The 14,701-nt window shown below is 56.3% G+C and overlaps 2 protein-coding genes across 17 annotated transcripts in view; one reads left to right on the top strand and one right to left on the bottom strand.

The window, feature by feature from the left end:
- SNED1 (sushi, nidogen and EGF like domains 1) overlaps window positions 1–14,701 on the bottom strand; it is a 92,558-nt gene that overhangs the window by 15,695 nt on the left and 62,162 nt on the right. For 10 of the 15 annotated variants that reach the window (XM_059929127.1, XM_059929128.1, XM_059929133.1 and 7 more), the window contains 7 exons: window positions 13,531–13,714; window positions 11,611–11,723; window positions 10,437–10,718; window positions 9,145–9,289; window positions 8,987–9,069; window positions 8,066–8,167; window positions 7,294–7,545 (listed from right to left, as the gene is read on the bottom strand). In XM_059929127.1, the coding sequence (XP_059785110.1) occupies window positions 7,294–7,545; window positions 8,066–8,167; window positions 8,987–9,069; window positions 9,145–9,289; window positions 10,437–10,718; window positions 11,611–11,723; window positions 13,531–13,714 (1,161 nt within the window). Of the gene's footprint in view, window positions 1–20; window positions 2,404–4,690; window positions 4,840–6,142; window positions 6,648–7,293; window positions 7,546–8,065; window positions 8,168–8,986; window positions 9,070–9,144; window positions 9,290–10,436; window positions 10,719–11,610; window positions 11,724–13,530; window positions 13,715–14,701 lie in introns of those variants that run through there. The other 5 variants (XM_059929131.1, XM_059929132.1, XR_009504346.1 and 2 more) reach the window with 4 other exon arrangements.
- Window positions 1–14,701, top strand: part of MTERF4 (mitochondrial transcription termination factor 4) — a 49,520-nt gene that overhangs the window by 19,753 nt on the left and 15,066 nt on the right. Inside the window, exon 5 of one of the 2 annotated variants that reach the window (XM_059929137.1) lies at window positions 6,067–7,195. The exons of the other annotated variant lie outside the window; for it this stretch is intronic. The gene's annotated coding sequence lies outside the window, so the exon portion shown is untranslated. Of the gene's footprint in view, window positions 1–6,066; window positions 7,196–14,701 lie in introns of those variants that run through there. 2 annotated transcript variants of the gene reach the window in all.

Raw genomic sequence — 14,701 nt, 5'->3', positions numbered from 1 at the left:
GTGAATGGCCACGAGCGGTTAGTCTCGGGGCCCCACGGGAAGGCCTGACAGCGTTCCCAGGTTGCTGCCTCTTGCTGCCCCCAACACCAGTGGGCCCTAGGGGTGGTCAGAGAGCAGAGGCAGAAGACTGGCCTCAGTGTGCTCAGCCCTGACCCCGTTACCTCGAGGGAGAGCGGGAGGGCTCTCGGTGCCGAGCCGTCGTCACAAGGCAGAGGAGCCTCGGCTCACAGCTTAGGTCATGGCTGCACTCTGGTCGCCTTTGGGAGAGACTGCCCGCTCTGCCCTGGCCTGTGCCCCCTGCCCCACACTTCTGCTGACTTTGCCCCGCTGCACAGGGCTTCTTCTACTTGGAACACAGAGGCCAACCCTAGAGAGCCCTCCTCATCCTCCAGCGCCTGTCCCCGAGCCGCCTGTGTGTCCCCAGCCCCAGCCCCAGGCAGCCTCTGTGCAGGACTCTGCTGGCGTCTGTGCCCCTTGGGCCGCTGTCTGCCTTCCGCACTGCGGGAGCTGGAGGCGGGTTGGTCAGCGGTGCTGCCTGGGAGGGGCAGACCTGTCCCTCCCCCCTTAGAGTCCACTGTCCTTTTTTTTTTTTTTTAAAGCTTGCAAGATAGCTGGTTTCATTTTTAACTCTTAAAAAACTGAGACACACAAAAGAATAAGAATCGTGCATACGCCACCACTTCCAATACCCCCTCCACACCTAATCCAGCCCTTCCCCCTTCCCCCCTCCTCGGCAACCACCTCATGGGGGGAGGTTTATTAACGTTTTGCCAATCTTGTTTAATCTATTTCCAGCTTTCCATCTGCCTTTCTTTCTCTAGTTGGAGAATTTCAAAGCAGTTCACAGAAACCACTTCACCTGTAAATATGTCAGCAAGTATCTAATACATAAAGACTTAAGAAATTTTCACATAAGCACAATACTATTACAAAATTAACAGTAGTTCCTTAATATCACAAGAAACTGCAGTCTGTGTTCAAATTTCCCTGATCATCTTTAAAAATGTCACTTACAGTTGGTCCCATCTAATTCAGATTCATAAAGATTCACATTGCCTTAGTTTGATGTATCTCAAGTCTCTTTTAATCTATAAATTTAACCTTCTTCCCCTCTGTGTTTATTGAAGAAATGAGGTCATTTGTCCCGTGGAATTTCCATCCTCTGGGTCTGACTGACGGCATTAACTCGCCCCCTCCCCATGTTTCCTGTTAACTGGTAGTAAGAGAAAGGGGCTTAATAGGATTCAGGTTCACATGGTCTTTGCTTTGGCTTCACAGGTGGTGGTTGGGTGCCCTTCGGCTACACCAGGAGACATAGGATGTCTCCACATTTGGTTTTCATGATGTGAGGATCGATCACTGGTTCAGTGTTGGCAGCCTGATTAATCCAGAGTAAAGTTCTCTTAGGCTCTGCACCTGATGGCTTGAGAAGTCATATAGATCCCTGATCTCTCACTAGGGTCAGGTCTAATGTGATCTGTCACTCCTCTTCACTAGCTGGGGAGACCCTCTGAAGACCTGCTCTCCTTCACCCACCCCTTGGTCACCCTAAAATACAGTCCATACAGGCAAGGCCAGGTAAATGCTCCATTCTTTTCATTTGTACACTTGCAGAGTGAGTTGGTCCCCCAGCAAGCTCTAAAGTTGACCAATACGTTGTTCTTTCTTTTTGACCATTGTTAAGACCTTGTGGACTTGTATATATTTGATGGGTTTCAGTCTGTTGCTGTCATTAGCTTTCTTCATGCTCAAATTATCCCATCTTTGGCCAGTGGGAGCCCCTTCAGGTTGGCTCCTGTGCCCTTTAGACACAATCCTAGTTGCTTTTGAAAGCTTGCTTGCTTTTTTACAAGTATGTCCTAGGCATTTTTTTTTTTTTTTTTCTTTTTTAGGCCGCACTGCACAGTTTGCAGAATCTTAGTTCCCCAGCCAGGGATTGAACCCGGGCCCTTGGAAGTGAAAGGGCAGAGTTCTAACCACTGGACTCCCAGGGAATTCCCATGTCCTGGGCTTATTTTGTCCATGTTCTGCTTCAGCCTTGGAATCAGCCATTTCTCTGAAGACCCCAGTCTATATATTTATTTTAAAAAATATTTATTTATTTATTTGGCTGCTCTGGGTCTTAGTTGCGGCACGCGGGATCTTCATTGCTGTGTGCAGGATCTTTAGTTGCGGCATGCAGGATCTTTTTTTAGTTGTGGCATGTGGGACCTAGTTCCCTGACCAGAGATCGAACCCGGGCCCCCTGCATTGGGAGCATAGAGTCTTAACCACTGGACCACCAGGGAAGTCCCCCGCCGGTTCCCTTTAGTGGAGAATGGTGTCTAGAGTCCACAGTCTGGCTGATCAAGGTGCTCACTGTTACTGTGGTGTCAGTGCTCCAGGTCTTTTCAGGAGACAGAACTAGGAAGTCAGATTTAAAAAATAAAAATGAACAAATTATGAGTTCATTCCAGTATTTCCAGTTCAAATGAACAGAATTAAATAAAAATAAAATCAGGGGTTTTACTTAACTTCTTTGATTTTTATATTGTATCACTTTATGCTGAAAATCTTTGTGGCATTAACATAATTCTTTTCTTTATCCCACAATGTACATGTAATAGTTTAGAAATGACATTAAGATCACTGAGTACAGCTTAAAATTTCTTGGCAATTCTTTTAATCCTTAGATTATATCCCACTAGATGTTAATAGTCAGAATGCTGTTTTATTTATTTATTTTGGCTGCGCCAGGTCTTAGTTGCAGCACGTGGGATCTTTAGTTGCTGCATGTGGACTTCTTAGTTGCGGCATGCAGACTTCTTAGCTGCGGCATGCATGTGGGATCTAATTCCCCAACCAGGGATTGAACCTGGGCCCCCTGCATTGGGAGCATGGAGTCTTACCCACTGGACCACCAGGGAAGTCCCTAGAATGCTGTTTTAAAAATCACTTGAAGTGATGCTTTTTTTCCCTGGGTGGTTATGCCATCGGCATGGTTAATAAGTTTCAGTTTGTTTTCAAATTTTAGGCATTGCTTTTTTTTTTGGTGTCATTTAAAAAAACATTTTCTTATTTCTAAAGTCACATCTATAAAGGTACATTTAGAGATACCTATCCTCCCTCTCCGTTCCCTTTACTTCTTCATTCTCGTTCTTTGCTTCATTATAGAGTTAATCATTTTTATTAGTTTTATTTATTTTTAAATATAAGAAAATAGATATATACATTCATATTTCCCTTCCCCACTTTCCTACACAAAAGAGATACCAGAAACACTGTCTGCACTTTACATTTTGGAAACAGCTTTACTGAGATATACTTTATACACAATTCAGCCATTTGAAGTGTACACTTCATAGATTTTTAGCATATCCACAGATATGTGCATCCGTCACCGTGGTCAATTTTAGAATGTTCTTATCACCTCAGAAAGAAACCCAGTACCCTTTAGCTCTCACCCCATATACCTCCACCCCCACTTCCAGTTTGAAGCAACCATTGATCTACTTTCTATCACTATAGGTTTCCCTATTCTGGACTTTCATATGAATGGAATCAGATTATGTGTTCTTTATGACTGGCTTCTCTCACTTAGGATAATGTTTTCAAGGTTCATCTATGTTGTAGCATTTATCAGTACTTTATTCCTTTTTATGGTCCAATAATTTCCATTGTGTGAATATAACACATTTGTCCATCCATTCACCAGTTGTTTCCACCTTTCGGCAATTGTGAATAGTGCTGCAGTGACCATTTGTGTAAGTCCTTGTGTGGACATACGTTTTCATTTCTCTTGGGTGTGTAGCTAGGAGTGGAATTGCTGGGTCATATGGTAACTCCACGTTTAATTCTTCGAGGAACTGAAGCAGCTGCACGACTCTACATTCCCACCAGCAGTGTTTGAGGGTTCCAGTTTCTCCACATCCTCATCAGTGCTTGTGGTTATCTTGACTTTTTAATTCTAGCCATCCTGGTGTATGTGAAGAGGCATCTCACTGTGGTTTTGATTAGCATTTCCCTGATGACTAGTGATACCAAACATCTTCGCATGGGCTTGTTGCCATTTGTATATCTTCTTGGAGAAATGTCTATTCAGATCCTTTGCTTATTTCTTAATTGGGTTATTTGTCTTCCTCTTATTCAGCTTTAAGAGTTCTTTATATATTTTAGATTCAGATCCCTTTTCAAATATACGATTTGCAAATATTTTCTCCCATTTTATGGGTTGTCTTTTCACTTCCTTGATGATGTCTTTTGAAGCACAAAATGTTTTAAATTTTGATGAAGTCCAACTTACCTTTTTTTTTCTTTTGTTGCTCTTGCTTTTGGTGCCATATCTAAAAATCCTTTGGGACTTCCCTGGAGGTCCGGTGGTTAAGAATCTGCCTTCCAGGGGACGTGGGTTCGATCCCTGGTTGGGGAACTAAGATCTCACACGCTGCGGGGCAGTTAAGCCCATGCGCCTCAACTGCTGAGCCCACGGGCTCTCGAGCCTGCGCGCCACAACTAGAGAGAAGGCCGTGTGCCACAACTAGAGAGAAGGCCGTGTGCCACGACAAAAGATCCCGCATGCCACAACTACGACCTGATGCAGCCAAAAATAAGTAAATAAATAAATATTAAAAAAAAAAATCCTTTGTCAAGTCCAAGGTAATACAGATTTACCCGTGTTTTCTTCTAAGAATTTTATAGTTTTAGCTCTTACATTTAGGTCTTTGATCCATTTTTAATTAATTTTGTGTATGGTGTGAGGTAGGGGGTCCAACTTCATTCTTTTGTATGTGGATATCCAGCTGTGCCAGCACCGTTTGCTGAAAAGACTCTTCTTTCCTCCACTGAATGGTCTTGGCACCCCTGTTGAAATCAGTTGACCACAGATGTATAGGTTTATTTCTGGACTCTTAATTCTATTCCACTGATTTATAAGTCTATCCTTGTGCCAGGATCTGGCACTGACTTGATTACCATTGCTTTGTACTAAGTTTTGACAAACGGGTATGTGAGTCTTCCTACTTTTTTAGGATGGTTTTTGCTATTCCAGGTCCCTTCCAATTCCATATGAATTTTAGACACTGTACATAACAATTGTCCAGAGACATTTTATGGTAACCTTACAGAACATGGAAGTGTGCAGGGGTGTTTAGAACCTGTGAGCCCACGTCAGCAATCCTTACCCTCTGTACTTGGGACACCAGCCTGCAGAGACTGTGACTGACATTTGTGCCATGCTCAGGCAGCTGGGACCCGAAACCTAGAGTTATATGCAGCAGTGGGGGTTTTACCGGGTCACCACTGTCTGTAGCCTCATTTTACAAAGCTGTCTCCACTGAATCCTGAGTTTATCGTGACAGACAGACAGACACACACACAAACACACGCACGAGTAAATAAAAAAAAAAGAGAAGGCTGTTTTGAACGGAGGTGGGGGACAAGGATGGGGGTGCACCCTGGGGCGGGGGCAATGGGCTCCTCCTATATGAAGGATAAATTACAGAATAGAGAGGTTTAAGTTCTGCCCCCACTTGTATGGGTGTCAAGGGGATAAGGCCAGCATAGTCCAAAAGCCCTCCTGGGGTGAGAAATTGGGGGAAACAGGAAGAATTTGACCAGCTTCTGCGTTCACTCCAAGTTCCCAGGATGGCAGGAATCTTGGGAATCCTCCAGGAGCGTCTCCTGGGTGCTTGAAGGAGCGGCCCTGACCTGGAGAGTTGCTTGCTGAGCAAATGCCAAATCAGGAGCATTAACTGTGCTCTTGGGGTGCCTGGGGCTTTCTGGGGATCATCCTTTCCTTGAGAAAGAAAAGTCTAACAGCTACCAGAGAGAAGGAGCAGATTATTCTAGAAGGAAACTAGAACAAGATTGACACCCAGTGACAGCACAGTTGATGACAGTGGACAAATGTTTGAAGAACTGAATGGGAGAGGAACTTTGAACCTCGAATTTTATACCTAGCTAAATTGTCCTTCAAATGTGAGGGCTAATAAGTGTATTTTCAGGCATATAGGGCCTCAGAAGTTTGGCCATGTAAAGTTCCAACATGTACTTTGTGGACCTTGGCAAGCTGATTGTAAACTTTTACAGAAATACGAAGAGTCAAGAACAGCCAAGACACTGACGGGCAGCGAGAGGACTGGCCCTGTGGGACAGCGAGCCTTACCAAAGAGGCAGCCTCTAAAGTGGTCGGGCTCGGCCTGAGGAAGCCAGGCAGCGGAATGGAGGAGGGGGGCCACGACGAGGTGCTGACTGTGCCAGTTCTCGAGAGACACAAATCAGATCATAACAGTGCTCTTCACACCCGTCCTGCTGGCAGGGTCACGAAACCTGACAAGATCAGATTCTGGAGAGATTGGGGGCCAACTCATTGCACCTCTTGACCGCTGCTGGACAGAGTCCAGACTGATACCCCACTTAGAAGGCAACTCACATTCTCTTGTCACTTGGGCATTCACACGTCCCGAGCCCGCACACGTGCCAGGAGATGTGTACAGGAACACAGAGCAGCACTGCTGACAACAGCAGGCACAGCCCACGTGCACTCGGAGCGAGTTCACCGACGGACTAGATGCTGGACAGTGAGAGTGAACGAGCACAGGATGCTGGGCGAAAACGCGGGTCTGGGGGCGGCACACAGCCCGATGCTGCCCGGTGAGGAAAGCCTGCGGCTGTTGGGACACCCACGCGGGCGGTGAACTCACTCCTCCCTCCCATCCAGCCTCTGGTGGAGCAGAGGGACGGCAGCACGAATTCAAGCTCGTGGTTCAACAGCAAGACACAGGTTACTGCTTGTGTTCTGTCTGGTTCATGGGTGGCTTCCAGGTCTGAAGGCTGTTATTTTAGCAAAAGCTAACCAACCAGACTCACTAAGTAAAAGGGGGCCAGCCTGGCCCGATCGTGAGAATGTGACAGGAACCAAAGACCACGACTAATTTTGTGCACCTGGGGGCCATTAGAGATTGTTTTGTCCTGTTATCACCTAAAATCATCTCACACTCTCTCAAGGCTTCGTCCCTCACGTTAGCAAACACTGCAGCTGGCAGTGACATCTGGGGCCAGCCTGGTGCCACCTCGAATCTCTCCTTCAGAAGGGACCCAGGAGAGGTCACTCACATCCCTCTAAGTTCTGAATTTTGTGAAATGAAACATCTGATATTTAAAAGGGCTGACATAACGCAAACCATCAGATAAAATGTTTGTTTTTTCACTTACAAAACGCCAGCAACATGAGTGTCTTCACTCTGACCGCACCTTAGCCGGTGGCTCTGTTCTCTGACCGCGTCTGACCCGCAAACTGCCCCTCCTGGTGCTCACCAAGGCCCCGTACAGTGAGGGGTGCTGGACTGTGGGGCCGTGGAGCCACTGCTGGCAAATACACCCTCTGGTGCAGGTGCCTGGATGTGTCCAGGTGTCCTTGGGTACGCTGGGGGCCTGCAGGTGAGGCCGCATCCTGGGCGCTTGACTCTCCCTTTACCGAGTACTCTGCCTTCTCTGGGGGCTGGCTGATGGGTGAGCCCAGTCTGAGCCTGTGGTGTAACTCAGGAGAAAGGCCACTGGCTCCTAGAACTGTCCCCAGAGGGACAAGGCCCCGAGGGTTAGAACAGGAGGAAAGATAGAGCGAGGGTCTGAGTGTGAGGAAGGAAGATGGCCTCTTGGAGCTGCCCAGCTGTGGTTCTCACCGGCGGACAGTTCAGGCCCTGCTTGCCGGGCCTGGGTAGCAGCGGCCTCCCAGGCGATACTCCAGCTGGAGCCGCCTAGCGGCTGCCCCTCCACTCGCTCCTGCCATCCTGCTCCACATACATCTCTGGGAGAGGCAGGGGAGGGCTCCGCTGCTCACAGAGGGAGAGGAGGGGCCGTCTGCAGGGGGCAGCGGTGGGCCAGTCTCTCCGGGGAGGACCCTGAATGTTTGGGTGGCTGCAGCCCCCAGGCCCGTGCTGGTCTGCCTGCGTGATGTGGTTTGGTCCCCACTTTCCAGGGCGGGGCGCTCGGCTGCCCCTCGGGCAGGCCCTGTGCCTCGCCCCTCCCCACTGTGGTCCTTCAGGCCCCTGAGGGTGGTCAGCCCTGAAATCCACTCCTGTTGACTTACTTTCCGCGCCCTTGTCACCACTGCGTCCGGGGAGCTGGAGGGCCAGGCTGACCTGCTCGGGGACCTCCTCCGCGTTCTCCAGCTGCACCAGAGCCGTGGGTTCTAGGAGAGATCAGGACGCCACAGCACGCTGACCACGAAGCCTGCTGCCTTGCGCCCAGGACTGTCCCTGGGCCGCCTTCTTGAGCGGCTTCTCTCCCTCGGGCGCAGGGCCTGGCGTGGCGGGATCAGGGTGGGTCTTGGCGCTGCCTCGGGTAGGATCAGCTTTTCTCCGGGCGGAGCCCAGCCCTGACCCTCCTGCCAGTCCTCAGCAGGGACCCGGCTTGACTGCCAGCCCCACCGGAACTGTGGGCGCAGGTCACTAGTGGCCCAACAGGGCCGAACCTCCTGCCTTGCCCACAGGCCTAAGCAGCTGACTGATGCGTCAGTCTCCTTCTTATGGTCACATCCTGCTCTCCTCTCCCTCCCTCTCCTGCTCCTTGGGGGTCCACAGCGCCCCCTCCTCCCCCTCTTATTTGCCCTCAGCCAGACCGCGCTCTTGGCCCTTCTGGAGCCCCCTGGCGAGGCTCCTGCTGCGGGTCCCAGGACCTCGCGCTCACTAAACAGCACTCAGGGTCCTGACCTGGACCGGCCCCTAACGGGTTTCTTTCCCGTCTTCTCTCACGTGCCTGCCTGCGGCCTGTCCCTTTAGCCCATACAGCCACGCTGGGAAGGCTCCGTGGGAGCCCGTGGGTGGCGTGGGCTCCTCGCGCTGGCCCTGGAGCCCAGGGCCTCTGACCCCACTGGGGTCCCCCGCTGGGGACGGTGCTGGGCCCTGGAGGTGGTCTTGAAACCCAGGTTTCAGGGACCTCGACCCTCATCCCACTGGGGACCGGCGGGTGAGGTGGCAGCGGGGCCACCGGGGTAGGCCTGGGCACTCACGTGATCTCACAGTGACCCGTCTGCCAGGCGAGCTGCGGAAGCTGGCGCTCACTCGTCCTCTGCCGTCCACGAGCTCCGAGAACCTGCGAGAGAGTCAGCGCGGGTCAGCAGGCGGGTTCAGGACCCGGGGTCTTGGGGGCGGCAGCTGAGGCGGGCACCTGGGGGCCTGGGTCGGCGGTGCGGGGGCGCCGGGGTCGTTGAGCAGGCGCAGCTCCGGCAGGCGCGCGGGGGCCGGTCGGGTTCTGAGTGCCCGCGGGGGGAGTCCTTCCCGGTGCCAGCGTCTGTCGGCGCCATCCCTCGCGGCTGCGGGCGGTGGAGGACGGGGTGGCCGCGCGGGCTGGTCTGGGGCTCCCCGTGCCCGCATCCTGCCCCGCCGCTCCGAGGTGAGAGCCGAAGGGGCGTGTGCCCCCGGCCCACCCTGAGCCCTGCTCCCTGCCCGAGGAGGGGCTGCGGATGCAGCCTGGAAGCGGTCCAGGTGCTGGTCCCAGCCCCCCACCCTGGCCCAGGCTCTCCACCTGCAGGTGGGGCCGGGCCTCGGACCCCGTCCAGACTCACCTCATCTGAGGCCCACGCCCTGCACACCCCGAGAGAGAGGGCATGGCTCCTCCGTGGGTCCTTGTCACCTAACCGTGGCCTTCAGCAGCCCCCACCCCCAGGGCTGGGTACCCTCCTCACCTGCGAGCCCCGCCCACCCCCCACCGACTCCCAGAGGGGCCCCAGCCTGCCCTGTCTGCCTGGCAGGCGTGCCTGGGGCTGAGCCGGGTCTGGATGTCTCAGGGCAAGTGTACTCCACGCCCCGAGGGCAGGTTGGTGGGCTGGGAGAGGAGGGAGCCCAGGCCACCGCCCACCTCCCTGCAGCACCATCCAGACGGACCGTCCTCTTGTGAGCTTTGCCATGCCAGGACCCCCATGGGGCCCAGCGGGCCTCCTGTGCTCTCGGGAGCAGACCCATGTCCTCACTGTGGCCTTGAGCCTCCGCGTTCCTCAGCAGCTCCCACCCTCCGTCCGTCCACTCTGCCCTTCCTGCCTCTCCCAGCCCGCCCCTTGCTGACGCTGTGCCGCCCCTCTTGCCCATGCTGCTGTCCAGCAGCTCCTCATGGGTCAGGCCTGGCTGCCAGGCTGCCACCCAGGGCCGCCTCCACGCTGCCACTGCCCGCTCTCGGCGCTGGTTTTCAGGGTGATGCCATGTATTTACCGCTCAGCCAGCTGGGGTCCACTCGGGCGGATGGCACAAGGTGAGGAGCGAGATGCTTACTCTTCTGAACCGCTAGCTCACTGACCCAGCGCCAGCTGTCCAGGAAATCCTCCCCCAATTTTCATGCGTGCAATTCTGGGTCAACAGCCCCGTTTCTAGGCTGCCTGTCTGTCCCTGGGACAGTGTGGCCTGGGCCAGAGGAGGGTCCTGAGGTACAGCAGGAGCGCTGTCTCCCGGACAAGGTGCCGCACTTACAGGTGATGATGTACAGGTGAGCGGGCTCGCTGTGCAGCTGGTCGCCCCCGACGCTCTGCACGGCCGTCACCGACAGCTGGTACCGCCGTCCAGGCATCAGGTCCCGCACCGTGTAGGACACCAGCCTCCCGTTGGGGACGTAGCGGCTCTTGGTGCTCTGGCTAGTGGTCACGTTGATGACGTAGGCCTCCAGTGAGGTGCCCCGAGTGGGGGCATCCCAGACTACGTGGGCAGAGGTGGCCGTGACTCGGGCGGCGGTCAGGTTGGCTGGCGGCAGAGGCCCTAAGCGAGCACGGAGCAGGGGAGGGAAGTGAAGGGGGGTTGACAGGGTCTTCTGCCCAGGACACGGTTTAAAGATCTGACACGGATTGCTGACGCTTCATTAGAAGCCAGCTTGGGTGGTTATAGACAACTTCGTGGTCCTAAAGGGTGGCGTGGAGGGGCGTTTGCAGCTGCTCAGGGCCTGCAGCAGCTCCCCCTCCTGCCCCAAGAGGCACCCCCAGAGTGCCACCCGCTGGCCCCCGGTGAGGCGCCCCGCCTGCTCAGTCCCTCAGGGTGCCCTCCCGGGTGGCACTTTCCATCCCTCGAGCCTGGCCATGCACACCTGCTCCTGGGATGTAGATAGGGGAGGGGGCTAGACAGGCAGAGGGTGGGCCAGGGCCCCAGCACTCAGGGTCAGAGCAAGGACTTGAGCCTGTGCTGTCCACCTGCAGCACGGGCGAGGCCCTGCTCAAACCTGCCCTGCTCACCAAGCCCCTGCCCCTTTCCCCACCCCTGTTCACTGTGCCCCCGTGCCCGGACAGCCCGCGCGTGGGGGAGGGAGGGGCGGTGAGGGCCGGGTGTCCTCCCCGTGACGGCACGGAGCTCCCTGGGGCGGACAGCGTGGGCATCCTTGCAGCTCGCTCCTCCCGTCCTTGCTCAGGGACCCCGGGCCCGCAGGAGCCCGGAGCCTGCGAACACCCACGCGGAGGGCTGCCTAGGAAGGTCGTCCCCGGCAGGAGGGCCACCCAGCCCCCTGCAGCCGCCATCCCGGGCGCCTCTGGGCACACCTGGTACACGTGGCCAGGGCCAGGTTTCTGGTGCTGCGGCCACTTTGGAGAGGACTGAGGGGTCGGAGGGAGGTGAGAGCTTCCAGAAGGCCCCGCGCGACCTGAGCCCTCGCCGCTCTACTTACGGGTCCACACGTGCAGTGGTGCCGAGGCCAGGCTCTCGGTGGGGTGCTCCTGCCCCCCAAGCCCACTGAGGGCAGTCACCCAGATGGTGTATCTCCTTCCCGGAAGCAGGGCCCTGTGGAGAGGGGAGGCCGGGGAGAGAGGAACAGGGCGGCCCTGCTGCCAGACTGGGGCTCCTCCGCGCAGGCGTGACGGGGCTGTGGGTCGTCCCAGGGCCGGTGGCCAAGCAGCCTCCACGAAGGCCAGGTGTGTGGCCTGAGACCTGAGTGCTCCTGGGGTAGGAAGCTACTCCCTGGTCTGTCTGTCTAGTACTGGCGTGGCGGGGAAGGTGACAGGCCTGCCGGGGCGGCTGCAGTGTGGTCAGAGGCTGGTGTTAAGACAGGAGAGGCCAGAACGGGGCAATTGGAGGAAAAGGTTAACAGGCAGGCCGGCCCGCCTGCGAGGCTGGCCCTGGGCTGGGAGCTCCCGGGAGGGTCCCCAGCCCCCTCGTGGAGGAGAGGGCCTCACGGCCCCTAAACGTTTGTGCCAAGTGAGGCTCGTGCGGAGTGCCGCTTCCTCCTGGGAATCTGGAACCTTCACCAGGCACAGGTGCCCACGACCACCCCCAGGAAAAGCCCCAGGCGCTGTGTCTCTGAGGGGCTCCCCGGGGAGACAGCACCTCACGGGCGTCACAGCTGGTGGTGGGGAGCTAAGCGTGTCATGTGAGGGGAGGGGGCTCTGGAAGCTCACGCCTGGTCCCCGACTTGTCCCTGCGCCCCTTCCTTTTACCGATATTGCTTTGTATCCTTTCTCTGTCCTGAATCCAGCTGTGAGCGCGGCCTCTGCTGAGTCCTGGGGGCCCCCTAGTGAATGTGGGCGTGGTCTTGGGGACCCTGATGTAGCCACAAAGTGCCCACCTTGGGCTCCATTTGTGTTTCTGTCCTGCCACTCTTGGGAAGTGGGCAGGATGTAAATCAAGGAGAGTCACAGCAATACTTAAAAGACAAAGTGGAGTGTCGTCTCCAGCACAGACAGCCGTCTGCTTAGACAGAAAGGACAGGCATGCACAGAAAAAGTGGTCGTGAGAAGTCTGCAAACCGGAAACGTACCCAAATGTGGGTGGTTCAGAGGGTGCGGCGGACAGAGCGCCCCGCCTGGCCTGGCCTCACCTTCCAGAGCCCCTGCCCCTGACCGTGGCCCGTGGCTGCTCTGGGCCGGACGCCGCAGAGCTGTTCCCGCTGAGCCCGCCCCGGCTGCTGCACAGGAGTTGGTGGGCATGTCCTGGAGTGGAGCCGGGTTTACTCCCCAGCCTGGGGGCCCCTGCCCGGGAGGCTGCCAGCACTCTTCCTTCCTCACCCTGGCCCTCCAGCACTGCCTGCCCTCCTGGCCAGGGGCTGGAAAGCGCTCTGGTTGGCGAGCAGCCCACAGGGGTCCCTGAGCCGGAGCGCCTAGGCCGTGGGGTCCGAGGCTTCCCTGCACGGCTGCTGAAGTGTTTATTTCAGTCATCGGCCATTCTGAATGACTGATGGTCATTCGAATTTTATTGTTGTAGTTTTGTTTGTATGTAATTTGTAATAATTAAGCCTAAGAAGTTTATATGCCTAGTTTAAGGTTCAAACATATTACTGAACAAGATAAGAATGTCAGGCGACCCAGGGGTGCCACGGTTTGTCCCTCTCGGAGGCGCCTGCGTGACTCAGGCTGGAAGAACTCTGGGCTGGCCTCTGGGTGGCCAGTGTCTCGCTGGCCTCCGTGCAGGAGGTGCTGTCCTCAGATTTTTAGAGGGTCTCTGCTTTTTTGGGGGCACTTTGAAACACTTGTCTGGCGGCCCCACGAGGAGGCAAGGCAGGAGTGAGACCCAGGACCGACCAAGCGCCCCTGCTCCTCCGGGGGCCGGGCAGGTGGGGAGCACAGGGTGGGGGGCAAGGCCGCCGCGCTCTTACCTGAATGTGAACTTGTCCACACCCTTGTCCACGTCGGCGGACTCGTCCTCCTGGGCCTCGGGGTGGCGGATGGACACGCGGACGCTGCTGACGGTGGCGTGGCGGATCCTGTGCAGAGCCCACCGCACCGAGACGGCGCTGGCAGTCACGTTGGTGACCTCAAGGCCCTCGACGGGGCGGGGTCCTGGGGACAATGGGGGCATGGCCGTGTGGCACCTCCTCACCCCTGGGTAGGGCGGGGCCAGGACAAGAGAGGAGGCTCGGGAAGGGCACTTGGTGGGGCGGGTCACGGAGAGGCGGCCTCACGGTGTGCCATCCAGCCTGGGCTAGTTGAATGTGTCCCTCAGCCCAGTGCGGAGATGGGGTGGTTGGACACGCCCCAGGCCCCTGCCTTGGGGGGGGGCTTCAAAGGGGCTGCCATGGGCACTGCTCTGGGCGGTCTTGGCCCCTTCAGACTGCCAGGGGCGAGGTGGGCCCTTCCCGACCCTCTGGCTGGCTGTTGTGGTGGCACCGACAGTGACTACCTGCCCCGTCTGGGTGGTCCAGGGGCCTGACGGGGGAGAAGCCAGGAAGAGTCCTTGGCGACCTCAGGGAAGGGGCCGAACCCCAGCCAAGGGAGCTGAGAGGGGTGCCCGAAGCTCCCGGGATGCAGCGCCCCATTCTGCGGGCAGTGGTCCCCCCTCCCACCCTGATGGAGCAGGGGAGGCTGTCTTCCTTCCAGAAGCCTTTCCCCGGCAGACCCCACCTTGAGCAGCCGCAAAAGCACTTCTTCCTGAAGCCAAGCTGAGGATGGCCTACTCCTCCCCCAGACCCCGGAGGGCTCGCTCCCCTGTCACATGCCCGGGCCCACCCTGCTGGCCCAGTGTGTCCTCAGCACCGCGTGCTGTCCTTCCCCAGGACGTGCTGTCGTGAGTCCTCGTCCCGCCCTGCACTTGGCCCTCAATGTCCTCGGTGTCAGCGTCTGCTCGGGCTGGCAGGTGATGCCAGGGTGCCTGCCTTCCTCCTCCCGAGGGACCTGAGAAGGTGCTCCCCCTGCCCGTCCTCCGAGGGGCCTCACCTTCCTCCTCACCCAGCCGCCTGCCTGTGCCCACCTGCCCCGGGCCTCACTCTGAGCCCGTCAGCCACCCCATGGGGCTCTCGACACGCCCAGCGGTCACACCACTTCCCAGTT

Source organism: Balaenoptera ricei, chromosome 7, assembly GCF_028023285.1.
Source record: "Balaenoptera ricei isolate mBalRic1 chromosome 7, mBalRic1.hap2, whole genome shotgun sequence".
NCBI lineage: Eukaryota > Metazoa > Chordata > Mammalia > Artiodactyla > Balaenopteridae > Balaenoptera > Balaenoptera ricei.
This window is presented reverse-complemented; position numbering and strand designations above follow the sequence as displayed.